Genomic DNA, 17262 nt, shown 5'->3' on the forward strand with positions numbered 1-17262 from the left:
TGGTTTAAAATTTTTATTTTTAACTTTTATAAGCTTTTATTATTTAGTTCAACTTTTAGTTGTACCGTGGGAGGAACTTATGAGTCTCTTTAAACTGTTGACTATAAATAAATATTGCTGGAAAAACCACTTTGCCGTCTCCGAGATTACCAACAAGTCGTTGATTGATTTATAAATTGATTAATTGGTGGATTGATTAGTAGTTTTTATTGATTAGACATTTAAAAAAATATTTTTAAAAAAGCAAACCTAGCTGGCATGTCTTCAGGCAAGTTTTTAGCCCTCTGTAAATTCTCTAGTAAAAAGGTTGACAGTAGATTATTCACGCAAGTTATAAAGTTGGAACGGTGCTTTGGGAGAAATTTATTTCTAAATTATAATATTGTTAATTCCTTGTCCTCAAACACTAACAATCAACAATTAGTGATCCAGGATTATAAAAATCATAAAGATGTCACCAGCAACAGTGGTAGTATCGGCAGTATTGGTGATCACAGACTGAAAACTAAAGAAAAAAATGATGATACAGCGTTGTTTAAGGAAATAAAATCTATGAATACTGAACAAGTGAGTAAATCTCATCTTCATTTTACTTTATTTTTATTTATTTAATTTAATTTTTCATAAGTTAATAATATTCTTATTACTTTATTTAACTTTATTAATTTCTTTGTTTACTTTTAAATATTTGTTTAGTTTTTTAGTTCATTTTTTAGTTTATCAATCAGTTCAACTAGACTAGAGTCTAGTTTAGCTAGACTCTGAACTAGTTGAACTCCTCACCAGTTGTGTTATCTTTGTTTGCACAACTGACAACGTATACTAGAGATGCCAGATATTTATTTCTTTTTACATTGAAATTACTGTTTTCAAAACTTATAATTATACTAGTATATAGCTTTAGTTAAATACTCTATCTAAAGCTATACTGTTAACGAATTATTAATAAACTACACTATGTAGCAAATAAGTAATCTCTCAAGTTTTCACAAAAAAAGTAGCAATCAGTCCAAAATCTATAAAAATTTCAAAATATTTTTTTATATTTGCCACTGTACCATAGATTCTAGATCTGGTAGACATTCATAATGGAAAGAGATTGAGCCCCCAACACATAGCGCTCTGTATGAAGAGATTGTATAGCATATCTATTGCCGATACAAATGATAATAAGGGTCAGGATATCAATATTGTTGATTCAATCTCAAATGATATCAGATTCAAGGTATCTTGTATGTGTGCATGGTTTATTATATTTATTCATTATTTTATTATTTATTCAATTTATTTATTTAAATGATTTTAAATGACAATAATATATTTGGTTTGGATTAATTTGGTTTGTTTATTTATTATAAAAATGTTATTAATTTTTAGACTTAAAGAGTTTGTATGATATTAATAAAGTTGATCGAATAAACATTCATTAAGATGTAATGTACATAGATTTTTTTCCATCACAGAATCTAGCAACATGCTCATTGTTATCAGGAAGGTTCCTGCCGTCTTCAGTTATCTTCGATATGGTAAAATATTCTATTCACTTTTCGTGCAGTCAGTCACTATTGTACGGCCTTCTAAAGCTCCTCACTAACGTTCTTAATGATTTGGCTCTAGATCAACTAGCAACACTGTCTGGACTTTTGTTTCATTATACCAATGGCAAGGTTGTTTTTGATGATAGGTGTGAAGAGTTGAAATATACTAAAATCGAGGAATCTGATTGGGCAGTGCTTCTAGCCAATCAGATTAATCTGCTGATGGAAGGAGTTTTTTTATTGGTCAGATCTAAAGAGGAACAGTTAAAAATATTGACAAATGAAGAAAGACTGAATTTATTAATATGTTTTCAAAATAAGTGAGTCAGCTATTTTGTTGAATTTGAAATAAAATAATTAAATATATATAAATATATATATATAAATAAATAAATATATATATATATATATTTGTGGGTGTGTGTCTAATTATTATTTGTTTAGATATTATTAATAATTAATATTTTATTATTTATTCATTTTATTATTTTTTAACAGTTAAATTCATTCCACCTAGATTGCCGTTCAGTGAAAAACTCCTGAACGACATCATCACGTCATTCACCGATCTGTCAGACGATGAAATGGTTAAACTTCTACTTGCCTGTAATCTCGTTTTGTCATCATCATCATCTATGACATCATCATCATCATCATCATCTTCGTCATCATCATCTACGAACTCATCATCATTGCTACAAACAACAAACCGGAATACTATAACTACTACTACTATTATTAATAATAATTATAAGGTTTCTGGTTCTATGGTCCATAGATTAAAACATTTAATATCTTCAATCATAGATAAATTGACAATTAAAGGTGAGTCCAAAGACAGCATAGATTTAACTAAACAACGAATCGAATTAATTTTAAAAACTCTTTCTCCACGAAGAACTTCGAAAAATCAATTGAAATTACTGAAATGGTTGTCAGGTAAAGTCGCACATCTCCATACCTCAGCTGTCAATCAAATATCCCCATTTGAATTAGTGAGATTAGTTGTCCAATTTGGTAGACTGAATTTTTATTGTGAGCAGTTGATAAATTTAATAATAGCTAATAAACACAAGTTATTCAGTATAAATGACAACCATCATTTATCGTTATGTGATATAGTGTTTTTGGTTAATTTGTTACTGACAATGCAACAACAACAACATCATCAACAACAACAACATCATCAACATCAACAACGACAACAAAACAACAATACAGCAAAAGCACCAACAGAAAAACATGATGATGATATCTCTAGCATCATTAGTTATATTAAGAATCATGTTAATGATAATAATATGATCTATAAGGAAGCATCATTAAGTTAGTATATAATTACCTTTTATCATAGATTTCTCAACTTAATTGATTTTAACTATTCAGTAATTAATCAATTAATCGATTAATTGATTAACCAGTTATTTAATAAATTTGAATGGACACCTGTGAAGTAAAATTAATTAGTTAATTTTACTTCACAGGTGTCAGGATGAGCTATTTATTCCAACTCTACATAGCCAACTATGACGTCAGTGATGACGCCGTAAAACTTTTGAAATGCATAAACGACAATAACAATAATTATTATATTATGTCAAATAATAATAATAATAATAGTAATAATAATAATAGTTATAAAAATGGTACTGGTGAGTATGTTGTCACCTCAAAGCATTGTGGTGATAACAGCGGTGCGTGCATTCACTCATATGATTATAAGGATGGCGATGCAAAAGATGACCTAGTGATGTTCTTTTCACTTATATTCAACACGCCTACACATTTCAAGTGACCGTTATAATTGTGATTTCATTGATCGTTCCTTCATTCGTCTATCCGTTCATTTGTTCATTCGTTTATTTATCTGTTTGTTCAATTATCGAGTCATTCATCTATTCATTCATTCATTTTTTCTTCCAGATCAAAAAGTGCACAACACAGAAAGAGATTTCATAATTATATTATTAACATATGGCCTGATGCTGAACGCTGCAATGATAATAATTATCTTTGGGGTTTTTATCCATTTAATTATTATTAATATTTTTTATAAAATAATTACTCATTTAATAATAATATTATTGTTATTATGACCCACAGATTATACATTAGTGAATAAAGAGCAAAGGTTATATATAAATCCGTATTTGTTGCTATTTATGAGGTGTACAATTTTTTAAAAAGACTTGGTTACACAATAATTTATAATTAAAATTAATTATTTCCGACTAATTATTCATAATTATGCGTATTAAGTTGTAAATTATTTGCGTTCGAAATCTACATAGGATAGCTGTTAAGGTCTGCAGTAGTGACTGTTACTGGATGAATACGCAATGCCTGAAGCCAGTCTACTCGCTTTACCATCATCACACCACATCTCTTCTTCACCGTCTTCATGATCAGCAGCAGCGGCAGCTTCAACAACGACACCACCAGCCGAACACAGCAACAGAAATCTTAAAAGCATTATTTAGAAATAATAAAATACCAATTCAGATAATAATGGTTAGATTGATGATCGCTTTATTTTTGAAATTTTTCTTCAGAATGTTGTTAAAAATTTATTTAGCCTATAATTTTTCAGTTAAATTATTATTCTTATTATATCTTTTCTTTCAGTTGAACGAAATGAAATTTTGGAAGACACCTGAGAAAGAAAGAGGTCCGTATCTCAAATACCTCATCAATGGTGCTGTCGGCAGACTTTCTTGATTTTGAAATTGTTATAATTATTTATTACTTTTTAAAATTATATTTTTCAATATTTATTTATTGATATTCGAGTGATTTATCTTCCTCTTAACACAATTTCAACCGCGTCCCCATGTTAAAACAATGAAACTTCTTACTATTTCTATTACACCCAAGTTGTTCAAGTACGACGATAAAGTTTATATATGATGGAACAAGGTGATGAAGACGATGGTGATAATAAGAATCGTGATGATAATATGGGATAATATGGCGGCGATGATGATAATGATTAGAATCATGGTGATGATGACGACGACTACATATGTAATTATATAATAAAATACTACATATATACTAGGATAGATATTATGGATGATATACATACAGATAACAATCATTACAAAATGGACATGTTTACATTACATTAGTAGAGTTTGTAGTACTAAGAAACACCCGTGGCGATGAAAATATTAGTAGCACGAATCGCGACCACAAAGGCGATAACGCACTTTTATATCTTCGCCTCTAGTCTGAGTTCAGTATCTTTCTGTATGCGTTCTTCATCATAAATATGGATGTGGTATGATGCGTACGTTTCTGTAGCATAGGGCTCCGGCAGCCTTACACACACGAGCAAACATACACACAAACGCTAACACAGACAAAAAATGCAGAAACTTCGAATAACTTAGCGACTAAACGAAACTTCATTAATAAATAAGCGGCCGTTGCGCGGTGCTTGCGCTCGTTAGAGGCATCTGAATTAATAACTGCAATTTATCACGGGACCACTAACACTGCTGGCGTTTGTTTGTCTGTGTGTTTGCTGGTATGTGTTCCAATTTCAAACTTTTTAGAAGAATTATATTTTCAACCCGATAGGAATGCTTTTAATTAAGTGACGTATCCAACTGAAAAATACATATAAGACAGTTTCGATCGACGTTTGGCAAAATCTGAAAATCTTCAATATTTATATACGAATTGATATTGTGAGTTGAAATATAATCGTTGAAGAGTTGAAATACAATCGTTGAAAAGAGTTGAAATATAACCGTACATTCTGATGCAAACTGCAGACGGATTGAAAACAGTAACGCTTATAAAAACACACATAAACATTATAAACTTTTAAAGTATTATATTCAAATTTGCTTGAACAAGAAATCAGTAATAAAAAACAATTCGTTAAACATAATGCGAATGCGTCGCGAAAACTATTTACAGAGAAGCTTAGGAATCAGGAATTTTTCCTCATTTAATTACTTGTCCTTTTAAAGAAAATTAATCATATTAAATAAAAATTAAATTATATTTTTAATAAATAATGAAATTATACCCGATCAAATACGAAATTCTACAGGATCAGAAGAATATTTAAGGATTGCATGTTAAGAAAGCACAGAAAGAAATGTTTCAAGATAGGGCAGTATAAGATTCCTAAAAATAGCATACAATTACACTAATTCATTTTAACAGCCTAAATACAGATGAAATAAAAGATATGTAAAGCCACTAATCAATAAGAATATTACATATTCATGAGATCTCCAAGTCGAATCTAAAGAAAGTTTGAGAAACAAAATGCAGGACGATAAATAATTCTAAATAATTAATTAATTAACAATTTTGTGACCAATACCTTTTCTGCCTTAGCTTTGTTCGCCTTCTTTTTTGATCTAAACATAAATTTAAATTAAACAGAACGAAACGTAAAAATGATTTTTAAAGTGATAGATAGAGCAAGCTTGTACATTTAAAAGGTAATAATCAATATCTCGTAAATAATACAAATTGTAAAATTAAAAATATGAATCAAACAAAAAATAGTAGAAAGAATGAAAACTCCATTACTTCTTGATGGACTTCAAATGTTTCTGCAAAGAAAATATAGGACTGTGATTCACTTAAATTTATTTACTAACATTATTTATATTATATAACGGGGGAAAAATGGTTTGATGGGAGGATAAATATAAACCAACAGACTAAATAAATTTCATTCAATAAAGTAGAAACATAGTATATCACCATAACCTCAAAACATGAAGTTATTTTCAGGATTTTAAACCAAAAAATATTAAAAATTAACCATGAAAAAAGCCAAAACACTTTATTAACTTATACTTAGAACTTTAAAAAAAGATTTTTTACTACAATTAAAAATAAAGAGTGATCATTTAAATAAGATAATGTTAATTCATGAACAGCCATTACATATTTAATTATAAACGGCATGAAAAGAACCAATGAAAACTAATAAAATTTAGTGAAATTGATGATAATACATTAACCTCTAAAAAGACATCCACACTGTTTGAGTTCCTAAAGGGAAAATTTTGTTTGAATGGATGAAACTTAATTAATCATAACTTTTATTTTAAATTAGATTTATTATATTTTATTCTAATTAATCGGCACTTATAAATTGTGTAAGTCTTATTTGGATGTTAATTTAAAATAATGTAAATCTGGGAGTGCCTAACAAAATTATGTTATGACATTGGTATGAGTTTTGAGACATTGCCAAAAGATAAAACAGATTATTTATAAGTGATTGTTTAATCTAAATATAAAAATGAACAAATCAATGAACGATTTTAGTTAATATTGTCAATAAATAAATAAATTTAAATTAATTAAATTAAAAATTTCAATAAAACCTCTCTGGAGACGTGGATAATTGCACATTCTTTTTTTCTAAATGAAACAAAAATTTAGCCCAAATAAATAAATATATATATATCAATGAATGTTGACTAATCAGGTTATAGTTATAATTAAACAATGTATAATATATACACATATATAATTAGACAATGTATAATATATACACATATATAACATAATTTAAAGCAAACCTTGAAGTCTTATGTAATCCGTCAGTTTCATATTTAACTCTTCCTGAATTAAAAAAATTCAATTAATATAAAATAAATTGATACACCACCAGAAAGTAATGTGAAGAGAAATTAATTATTGGTAACATTTCACTTAATAACTTTTCTGGCCATATTTTTACTCTGACTGTCATGGTATTATAATAGAAATACTTCTATCATAAACTCCTAATACAATTTTTGAACTAATTTCATACAGTATTGCATTACATTTATAAGGTCATAACTTAGCTTGTTTATATATACTTTTTGGTTTAGCATTTATTTTTCTTTACAGACATAAATTTTGTTTCATTTTTTTAGTAACTTTCTGTTAATATTGGTGTAACATTGTTCTTTTATTTTTTGTTAGAACAAACAAGTCTAGATTAGGCTTCAGGTCTGTGATTTGGAATGAATAAAATAAATAAATAAAATAATATAGTGATTTAGTCATGTAATTCAAATTATTAACTAATCCTATAATTTATAATTAGGTTCAATTCCAACTACTTTTTAGTTTTTAACTTAAAAATTAAAGTTCAAAATAAATTTAATAAAATCTAAAAAATAAAATGAAAAGCAAAAATAAATACAAAATTCACCTTAGTCAAACTTTTTTTCTTAGATTCAGCCTGATTTTGAATTTCTTTAATGTGAGAAGAAAGGGCATCTTCAAACTTTATGACTTTCCTATTTACTGCCAGGATATTATTATATTAAAATTAAATATTAAAAAAATATTTTGATGGGGCCAATTTTTTATAGAGCATAATTTATTAATATAGAATAATTCATAAAAATAAAAATATATATATATATTATATTGAGGAGAAAAATACAATTTAGTTAGGATTAGTTAGATTAGATTATTAGAGATAAAAATAAAAAAATAATAAAATAAAAAACTTTTTATTTGAAACCTTCAAGCCGGAAGTCTTTCAACAGACAATTCATCATCGCAAAATTAGTGCAATCGAGGAATAAAATCTAGATTAAAAATCAAAATATTTTATGTCTATTTGTTTTTATCTTGTTTAAAATAAAAAGCTTTTAAAATTGCCGCTACTAAATCACAATAAAAACATACGGTCTATCTAAACCATGGAGTTTTTGACCATTGAATCAATTAATTTAATTTAAATCAGTGGTCTACCATTGAATAATTGAATGGTTGAAAATTCAGCGGTCTTTACTGTATTTTTTAAGAACTAATTGTTTTGTGCCGAATCTGCTACTACCAAAAATCCACGTAATTGTAAACAACGAAGTCAAAAATAATGAAAATGGAATGAAGTTTCAATCGTAATTCAATCGCGAAGTTTTTTGTGACATTTTATGATACCAAAATTTATTCTAAACTGTTTCATTTTATTTCGTCATGTGGGGAAAATTAACAAGTTTAGCTTCCGCTGCTGTTGCAAGTTTGGTTAGCGTTAGAATTAGAATTTAGATGTTATATTTGAGTTGCTTATTGCCAGTTTGTATTTTTTTTGAGTTTTGAGTTTGAAGTTAGAAATATTGTACCTCTTTTTTGCATGCCAGTTAACTTCTAATTGGTCACATAATAAAAAAATAATTTTTACAATTTTATTTATAATTTTATATCATCATTCAATAATAATAAAATGATAATATCATTATCATTATTATGATTATATTATTATAATAAAAAAAATTAATAACTCTAAAATTTATTATGTATATGACATCATTTAACATTTAACAATCATTATCACCAGGATGATGACAACAACAGTGAGGACAGTACCAGTACAACGGAGGACCCAGCTAAAAAACCATCACTAACAAAATTAGTGGATGTAGATGACAAGGAGATTCAGTTAGTTGAGCAGCAGAAGTTAATAGTCCATTTGAAAGAATTAATTAGGGAAAAGGATGTGAGCCTCACTGAAAAGGAAAATGAATTGAAGGTTATTTTAATACTAAATAATTAATAAGATCTCATTTCATTATTTTTATTATTTATAACTCATTTGATATTAGTATAATATATAATACATATATAATATATATATAAGTAGTGCTAATGTTTTTTTTATAAGAACTTAGTTACTATTATTTTTTAATTGTGCATTTTTTCACTGAATTGTTAAATTGTTTGTTTAAATTTTAACATTGTAGATGAAATTCTATTTATAATTTTCACAGAAAATAGATGCCTCATTCAGCAAATTCAAATTACAAGCGAAATCTAAAATAGCAACACTGACGAAACAGCTAGAAGATAACAAAAAGGAACCGACACGGGCCGTTGAAACAGTATGTTGTTCATTCAGACATTTCTTTATCGATTTTTTTCTAAACGGTTTTTTTTCTTATATTCTAAATCTATCATTATATCAAGAATTAAATTTAAATACTTAAACTTTAGTTAAGCTATACTTATGATTTTTAATATTGTTTTCAGACATGCATTTGATATTTCATTTGCCTTCCAGTACATAAATAATGAACATTCTACTACGTAATGCATAAAAACACACCACACAGGCTTCCACCACAGACTCAGATGATGGCTCCAGCATTGTGGTTACTGAAGCATCTTCTGATCAATCATATCGTGCTAAGATGATTGTGCTAAAGAAACACATTCAACAAAAGGACAAACAGATTAAAGAGTTGAATACGAAATTGGATAATAAATTTTTGGAGATTGAATGCAAAGAAAATATAATCATTCAGAAAATAGAGGAATATGATGAGTTGATGAAAAAGTTTAAAGATCTGGAGTCAGAGAAGGAAGAGATTAAACTTAAAAATGTTAGAAATTTTGATAGCTCTGAAGATTTCTTCACCAAGAAACAATTGCAGGTCTGTTTCTTCTTTTACAATATTTTATTTTATAAGTTATATTGTTGAATCATTTATAGAAATGATCTTTAATTACTTTCTTACTACTATTATTACTAATGAAAAATTGAAGCCTAGTTTCTGATGAAAAATTAAAACTTATTTATTCATCATGATAATTGTTTAATTGAAATTTTAATTTCCCTGCTGACACCTGCCCAGACTCAACTCGAAGAAATGGTAACTCAAATGTCGTACAAAGACACAAAAATCCTCGAGCTGATTAACCAGATGACCGAGAAGGAGGGAGGCCAGTGGGACTTGAGGGAGCTGGTTAACGAGAAGGATGAGGTCATCAAGGGTAGGGATCAGGTTGGTTGGTTGGTTGGTTGTTTGGTTGGTTGGTTGGTTGGTTGGTTGGTTGGTTTGGTTGGTTTGCTGGCTGGCTGGCTGGCTGGCTGGCTGGTTGGTTGGCTATTTGCAAGAATATTGAGCCATGTGCCCACACCAACCATGCACACATGCACTGCATGCAACAGGCCATAGGGTTGTTGCGTGCCAGCCTGCAGGAGAACAAAAAGAGGGGAGATAGCATGGAGGCCATGATTGATCGAATGAAGTGGAAGGTTGGTTTGTTCTCTCTATCATTTTTCACTTTATTGTTTTTATATGCTTTATATCTTAACCTATTCTGTTTCCATTCTTTATTTTGATGATAACAGTTTGGTTATATGTCTGTTGAAACTGGAATTTTTCATTATAAAATTGATTAATTTTGCAGATAAATGATCTTGAGGAGCAGCTAGCAGCAGCACAGCAGCAGCAGCAACCACAATTAGAGCACCAACATCATCAGCTCACACCAACACCATCACAGCCTGAAACTCAACATATTCAGCTTTCAGAATCCTACCTATTATTAGAAACACACTGCGCCGATTTAGAGCAAAGATTGGCTCTTATGAGTACTGAACATTCGGAATTAGAAATAAAATTAAGAAAGCACATTTCTGATTTAGAAGCTTCGTTGCAAAACTTGAACCTTGAAAAAGTCTACATGGAGAATGAATTCAAGAAACAAATTGAAGAAAAAATAAAAGAAAAACAAGAAGCTGATGAAAACTGTCAGAAAATTAAATCTCTGGCTGGCTCACAAATTAAGGCCCTTGAAAAAGATATCGAATCACTAAATCAAGTATTCATTTGCTTTCTTCTATATATATTTTTGAAAAAATTAAAAGTTTTTATTTTGAGTTTTGACAAATGACAGTCTATTAAAATTAGTAACTAGTTCACCGAAATAAATGATACCATCTATATAATTATATTAGGAGACGAAAGAGTTGATGACATGCAAGGAACGACTGATTGAATTGGAGGAGGAGAAAGGGGACCTCCAACTGCAGCTGATTGACAAGGAAAACAAGCTTTTCAAATTAGGTTCTTCATTTTAATTTGTTTCATTTCAACAAATGTCAATAATTCATTTAAATAATTCACATGAGATTTGGTTTCAATGAAAATTTTTTTCAATGGATTAAAATTGAAAAATTAATTCATTTAAAAAATTAGAAACTCAAGTGGCTGAAATGACATCATTCTCATCATCAGCAGCAGCAGCAGCACAAGAGCAGTTTGTTGATGGAAACCACCAATTAGAACAAACTCCACCATCTGCATCATCGCCACCATCTGTAGCACCACCGACCAACACCAACGACGCCAACAACACTCATTTGTTGGAGCACATTGAAAAAGTAATTTAAGAGACCGAAAATTCTGAATACTTTATTGGCAAAAATATATTATTTTTGTTGTCGTTCAAGCACTATTACATTTACATCTTCTGATTTTTTGTTTGTTTAAAAGTACATTGCTATCAGCATTTAATCTGTGGAATATTTAACTAAATTGACCAATATTGAATTATACATTGACCACACAGAGCAAGCAAGAAATAATTGACCTGACCAGTAAACTGCAAGAGAATGATCATGTGGTCTCTCAACTGAGGAAGGAGATGAGCGAAAAAGATGCTCTCATTGTCAGCTTGCAACGTGACAGCGAGAAATATTTTGGCGAGAACAACGTCGAACTCATGAGAATGAGTGAAAGTATTGAAAATTTGAAAAGAATTTTGAGTTCAAGAGATGAAACTATTAATGAACTAAATAAAACTGTCAGTCAGCTTGAATCAGATAAAATAAAATTGAATGATAAGGTTAAGGAAGTTGTAGATCAGGCATATCAGAAAGATTGTGAACTCAACAACGCAAATGATAATCTGAATAAAAATCTTGAGGAATTGAGAAAGTTACGAGAATTATTAAAACAGAAAAATGATTTGCTTGAAGAGGTAACATTTAAACTGGCCGACGTTTCAGAGGTGAACATACAATTAAATGATAAACTAAAAGAAAAACGACAACAACTTGAAGAGTTGAATAATCTCAATGAAGTTTACAAGATGCACATATCTCAGAAAGACGAAGAGATCAAAGTAAAGGAATCATCTTTCAATGAATGCATTGAAAAACTTCAAGAAAAAATTAAAATCATTGCCTCTGAACAACAAGTAGAACAGTTCAGTCAATCATCCCAATTTCCTTGCGAAGGTGTTCAACCATCAGAGTCTGCAAAATCACTTAATGATGCCTTATCTCTGTCACCGTCTTCCGAAAATCTGCAGCTGTTCACAAGCTCTAAGAAGGCTACAGAAGTCGTTCAAAATGATTTGTTGAAAGCTACTCAAATGCAAGAGTTGTCAGAAGAAAGAGATTCTTCGGCAAAAATTAAATCACATGATGCAAATGAAATGGAAGTTCTATTAAAATGCAAAGAAAATGAAGTAAAAGATTTGAAATTCAGTCTGCAGAACGAAATTTTAGAAACTGAGAAACTAATAAATTTAGTGGAAAGTTTGAAGGTAGATGCTGGCAAGAAGGAAAAATCTTGGTTGAATGCTGAAGAAGAAATGAAGCATCAAATTGAACTCTATGTCCAACAGATACACGACATGCAACTTGAAAAGAAGGAGTCACTTGATCAGTTGGAGCTCCTTAAAACTAAAAATTTATCACTAACAACTCAAATTGAAGAACAAATCATGGCAACAAAGGCCATGAATGATGAATTTGAACAAGCCAACGTTAAGATTAATAAATTATCCGAAGAATTAACTGGAAAATGTGATGAAATTGAAAAGTTGGGGGCTAATTTAACGAAAGCTGAGCTTGAAAGTGCACAAACGATGAGTTGCTACGAAACGTGCAACAGACTGATGGAGAAGTTGAAACTCGCCCACACAACTACTGACTCTGCTGCGTCACTGCTCAATGCCTTTCACGTTTTCGAACGATTTTGTGATGCTAAGGAACATGAATGTGCATTGTTATCTGCACAAATAAAAAATCAGGAAGAAAAAGAGAATGCCACTGGCAGTCATTTGCAGAGTTTGACAGCTGAATTGTCTTCATGTAAGGAACTAATTTCTGATCAGGACCAGTTAATAAAAGAGACCAACGAAAAAATAAAAGATTATTTGTTGAAAAATGAAGAATATAAAAAATGTTTGAACGAGAAGGATCAAGAAATAGAAAACTTATCTTCTGAGTTGGAAGCAACCGTTTCAAAATTGAAAAAGTTGACTACCGGTAACGAGAAGAACACTTCTCAGATAGAAGATTTAGAAGATCATATTAAACACCTGAACGACCAAATCGTTACATCAGAAGAAAACATTTTAAGTAAAAACAAACACATTGAAGATTTGGAGAAGAAATTAGTGGCCTTTGAAGACTTGAGAATGCAGCTGACGACTGTTGAACAGCAGTTAGTGCAACAGCAGTCGAACTTTCAGCTTCAGCTTCAACAGCAACATGAACAAGACAATCGAGAATTGAAGAAAATTGTACAGTTCTTGAGTGGGTTGAAGTTTGATTCACTCGATGGCAGTATGGAAACAGTAGTTCTGCCTCCCACTAGAAGTGTTGATGAGGTTCAAATAGAAACTGTAAGGTTATTGGGATCGGCTTCCAATGATGGAAAAGAATTGAGTGCCCATGAAGTCATAGCTAACTTTACAAAAGCTTTCGATGAAAGAAAATTACAAATTAATTTCCAAGTTAAGGAATATGAACAGATTATTAAAGAGTTGAAGCAGAAATTAAAGAAATGTGATGAAGATTACCAATTGCTTGAACGTACTCTTTCTGAACAAATTGAGAATTCAAAATCGATCTCAAGCGAGTTGCATCGTGAATCAGATGTGCTGAACGAAAAAAATGTCAGCCTCCAAAATGAAATTAAAGAGCTTTCTGAAAAGTACAATAGCGTTTTAGAGTTGCAATCGAGATTGCAGCAAGAGAATGAAACCCTCAATAAAAACTTGCTGATATCTAAAGAGGATGTTTCTCAGTTGAATGAAAAAATCGAAACGATGAACGTGAAGATTGTGCAACTGAAAGCTGAGACTGATGCAAAACGTGCAGAAGAACAAGAGAAACATAACGAGTCGACGTTGGATACCTCAATGGAGGAAAAGATTAGTACTGCTGAACAATTATCATCCGAAGTGGCTGAACTGAGGGGAAAAAATAAAAAATACAGAGAAAAAATATTAGACAGGAATGCCAAACTGACTTCAATGTCCAAGGTTTTGGAAGAAAAAGAGGCAATCATTGAAGCGAGGAAGCGAGAGACGATTGATTTGGAGAATATTTTGAAAGAAATGAAGCAGAGCATCGTCGATAAGGATGCGTTTATCGAAAGTCTGTCGACAGAGTTGGATGCCACAGTACTGAAGTTGAAAGAACTTCACGAAAAATTCGAACAAACATTATCAGAAGAAAAATTAAGTTATAATAACAGGCTTGGTGAATTAGAAAAAATGTTGGCTGAGAAAAATGAAAAAATAATGTTTCTGGAGAACGAATTAGAGGTGAGAGAGAGATGCTTCAATGAGCAAAACGTTGAAATGATGGAGATTTTAAAACGAGACAACATGAATGTTACGAAAAATAATGAGGAGTTGATGAAAAGTTTGAAAAAATTAAATGAAGAATTTGAACAATTGAAGCAATTGAAAGAAAAACTAGAATTTGAAAGTCATGAGAAAGACAAAAAGTGTCAACTGCTGAATGATGATATCAACGACTTAACAAATCTGCACTCGCAATCTCAAGCATTGATTGCTAATCTTACTGATGGAAAAGTTCAGCTGGAAAAATTTGTGACGTCATTAAATAACCGAGTTGAAGAACTGAATTGTGTTATTGAAGACTATTCTCATAAGTTGAAGGGAAGTGATGAAGAGAAACAAGCCACACTTTCACAACTGACACATTCGAAGCAGTTACTCGTGGAAAGAGAAGAAGACATAAAGTCAAAAGATGATAGGATAGTGGCTCTTCTCAATGAAATTGATGATTTCAGGATGGAAAGTACTGAACACGAGGTTGTGTTGAAAGAAAGAATGCAAGGATCTATGGATGAATTCGTCAAAGAAGCTGAAAATGCTTTTAAAGTAGAAAAGGAAAAATATATGAAAGAAGTTGATGACCTAAGAAAAGCACTCGATCAACAGAATTCTCTACTACAGACGAAGGACGGCTTTCTTAATGAAAATAAAATAAAATTTGAAAATTACGAGCAAGTTATAAATACGCAGAATGAGCAGATTGAATCTCTCATGAATCTGAAAAAGGTTAAAGAAGAGGAACTGCACATAAAATTAGTTGAACTTGAATCGCTGAAGCAACGTTCAAATGAGCACCTATCAGTCTCATCAAAGGAAATCACTCATTTTAAAAACGAACTCGCTCTTAAAAAGGATGAAATTTTGAAATTAACGGAAGCTTTAGAAGAGAAGGAGACTGCATTTAAGAAGTGTTTGTCCGTGATGAAGAAACAAAAGGAAAGTTTGAAAGAACTTGAAGATGCCTTAAAAGTTTCCCAAGAACAATCTTCTTTATTAGAGAACATTAGGATTCTGTTGAAACTTGATAGCGTTGAAAGTATAAAAGATGCCGTGAAACAACTTGTCACTCACAACGAAACCTTGTTGGAAAGTGTTAGCAAACTGGAGACGATTTCGAAAGAGCATCCAAGTAGGGAAGATTTCGTAGCAGTTGAAACCAACGTGCACAGCTTGCAACAGGAGAAGCTGGAACTTGAAAAACAGATAGAGGAACAAAAGCTGGAAATAAATCAACTGATCTCAAACATGGAAGAACTCAGAGTTGGAAGAACAAAATCTGATGAGGAGATGATGATTCTTTTGAAAGATATGAACGCCACCAGGTATCTGCTGAGGCAGGTCGAGGAGGAGAACAGCAGATTGATTGAGGAAGTTGAAGGTCACAAGTTGAATGAGCAGAAACTAAACGAACAAATAAATGAATTAAGTTTCACGCATGTTGAAAATGTTAAAAAAATGGAAGGCCACTATAACGATCAGATGAACGCTTTGCATGAAGAAATTAATCTTGCAGACGTTAAAATGAAAGAACTTTTGATGAAGTACGACGAAGCCATGCACAACTCAGCAACCGTCGGCACCATTGAAGTAAATGGGTTGGCTGAAAAGTTTGAAACTCTTTTGAAATTGTTGAATGAAGGTGAAGTTGACAGTGCAATCCAGGATATGGATCATTCGACACCCAGCTACTTGCATTCATTGATTCAATACACAGAGTACAAATTGAAGCAGCTGCTTTCTTACTACAACCAGGCGAAAGAAGAAAATAAAACTTTAGCAGAAAACATTCGTTCAATGGAGTTGTCCTTTAGTAAACAATTCAGTGATCAGGTGGCAGATGTCCAGTTGACAAACGAGGATTTGAGAGCGAGGATAGCGGAATTGAGCATGGAGATCATGTTGAAGGACAAATACATAAGTGAATTGACTTCAAGTAATGATCAGCTGTCCTCTGCATTGCATTCGGTGCGTGCTGACTTCAACAAACTTACAGATCACGTTGTTGACGTGGAGCATGAAGTCGAATCATTAAGGACATCGTCATCGGTACCTCCGTCAGAAATAACCGTTGTTGAGCCAAGCATACAACCTACACCAGCACATGACGTCAAAACAATCCTTCTCCACCAACACCCCCAACAACTCCATCAACAAACTCAACAACAACAAACTACTTATGTACAAGAACGAATGCAAGGGTCGTCATCATCATTTCCTCATTTCAGTGATGATGATGATATTCCCAAGCCACATTCAACTGGGAAGTATCAAGCAGGTGGTGGTGGAGCTTCAAAGGAGGCAGACATGAGAAATGAGGTCAGCAGTAACGGCAGTGTTTGTTTCACTGTAAATT

The 17262-nt window shown here is 31.2% G+C and overlaps 1 protein-coding gene across 1 annotated transcript; it reads left to right on the plus strand.

Annotated features, from left to right (window-relative positions):
- Positions 1-258: 258 nt before the first annotated feature.
- On the plus strand, positions 259-4925 carry HELRODRAFT_166235 (hypothetical protein; the record flags this gene model as incomplete). Its single annotated transcript, XM_009033215.1, has 11 exons — positions 259-567; positions 1064-1225; positions 1464-1858; positions 2056-2125; positions 2294-2363; positions 2760-2864; positions 3023-3190; positions 3642-3669; positions 3830-4049; positions 4164-4206; positions 4900-4925. The coding sequence occupies 11 exons, from the start codon at positions 259-261 to the stop codon at positions 4923-4925; spliced, it is 1596 nt and encodes a 531-aa protein (XP_009031463.1).
- Between the last annotated feature and the right edge of the window lie 12337 nt (positions 4926-17262).

The sequence above is a fragment of the Helobdella robusta genome (genome assembly GCF_000326865.2).
Source record: "Helobdella robusta unplaced genomic scaffold HELROscaffold_9, whole genome shotgun sequence".
In the NCBI taxonomy this organism is placed as follows: domain Eukaryota; kingdom Metazoa; phylum Annelida; class Clitellata; order Rhynchobdellida; family Glossiphoniidae; genus Helobdella; species Helobdella robusta.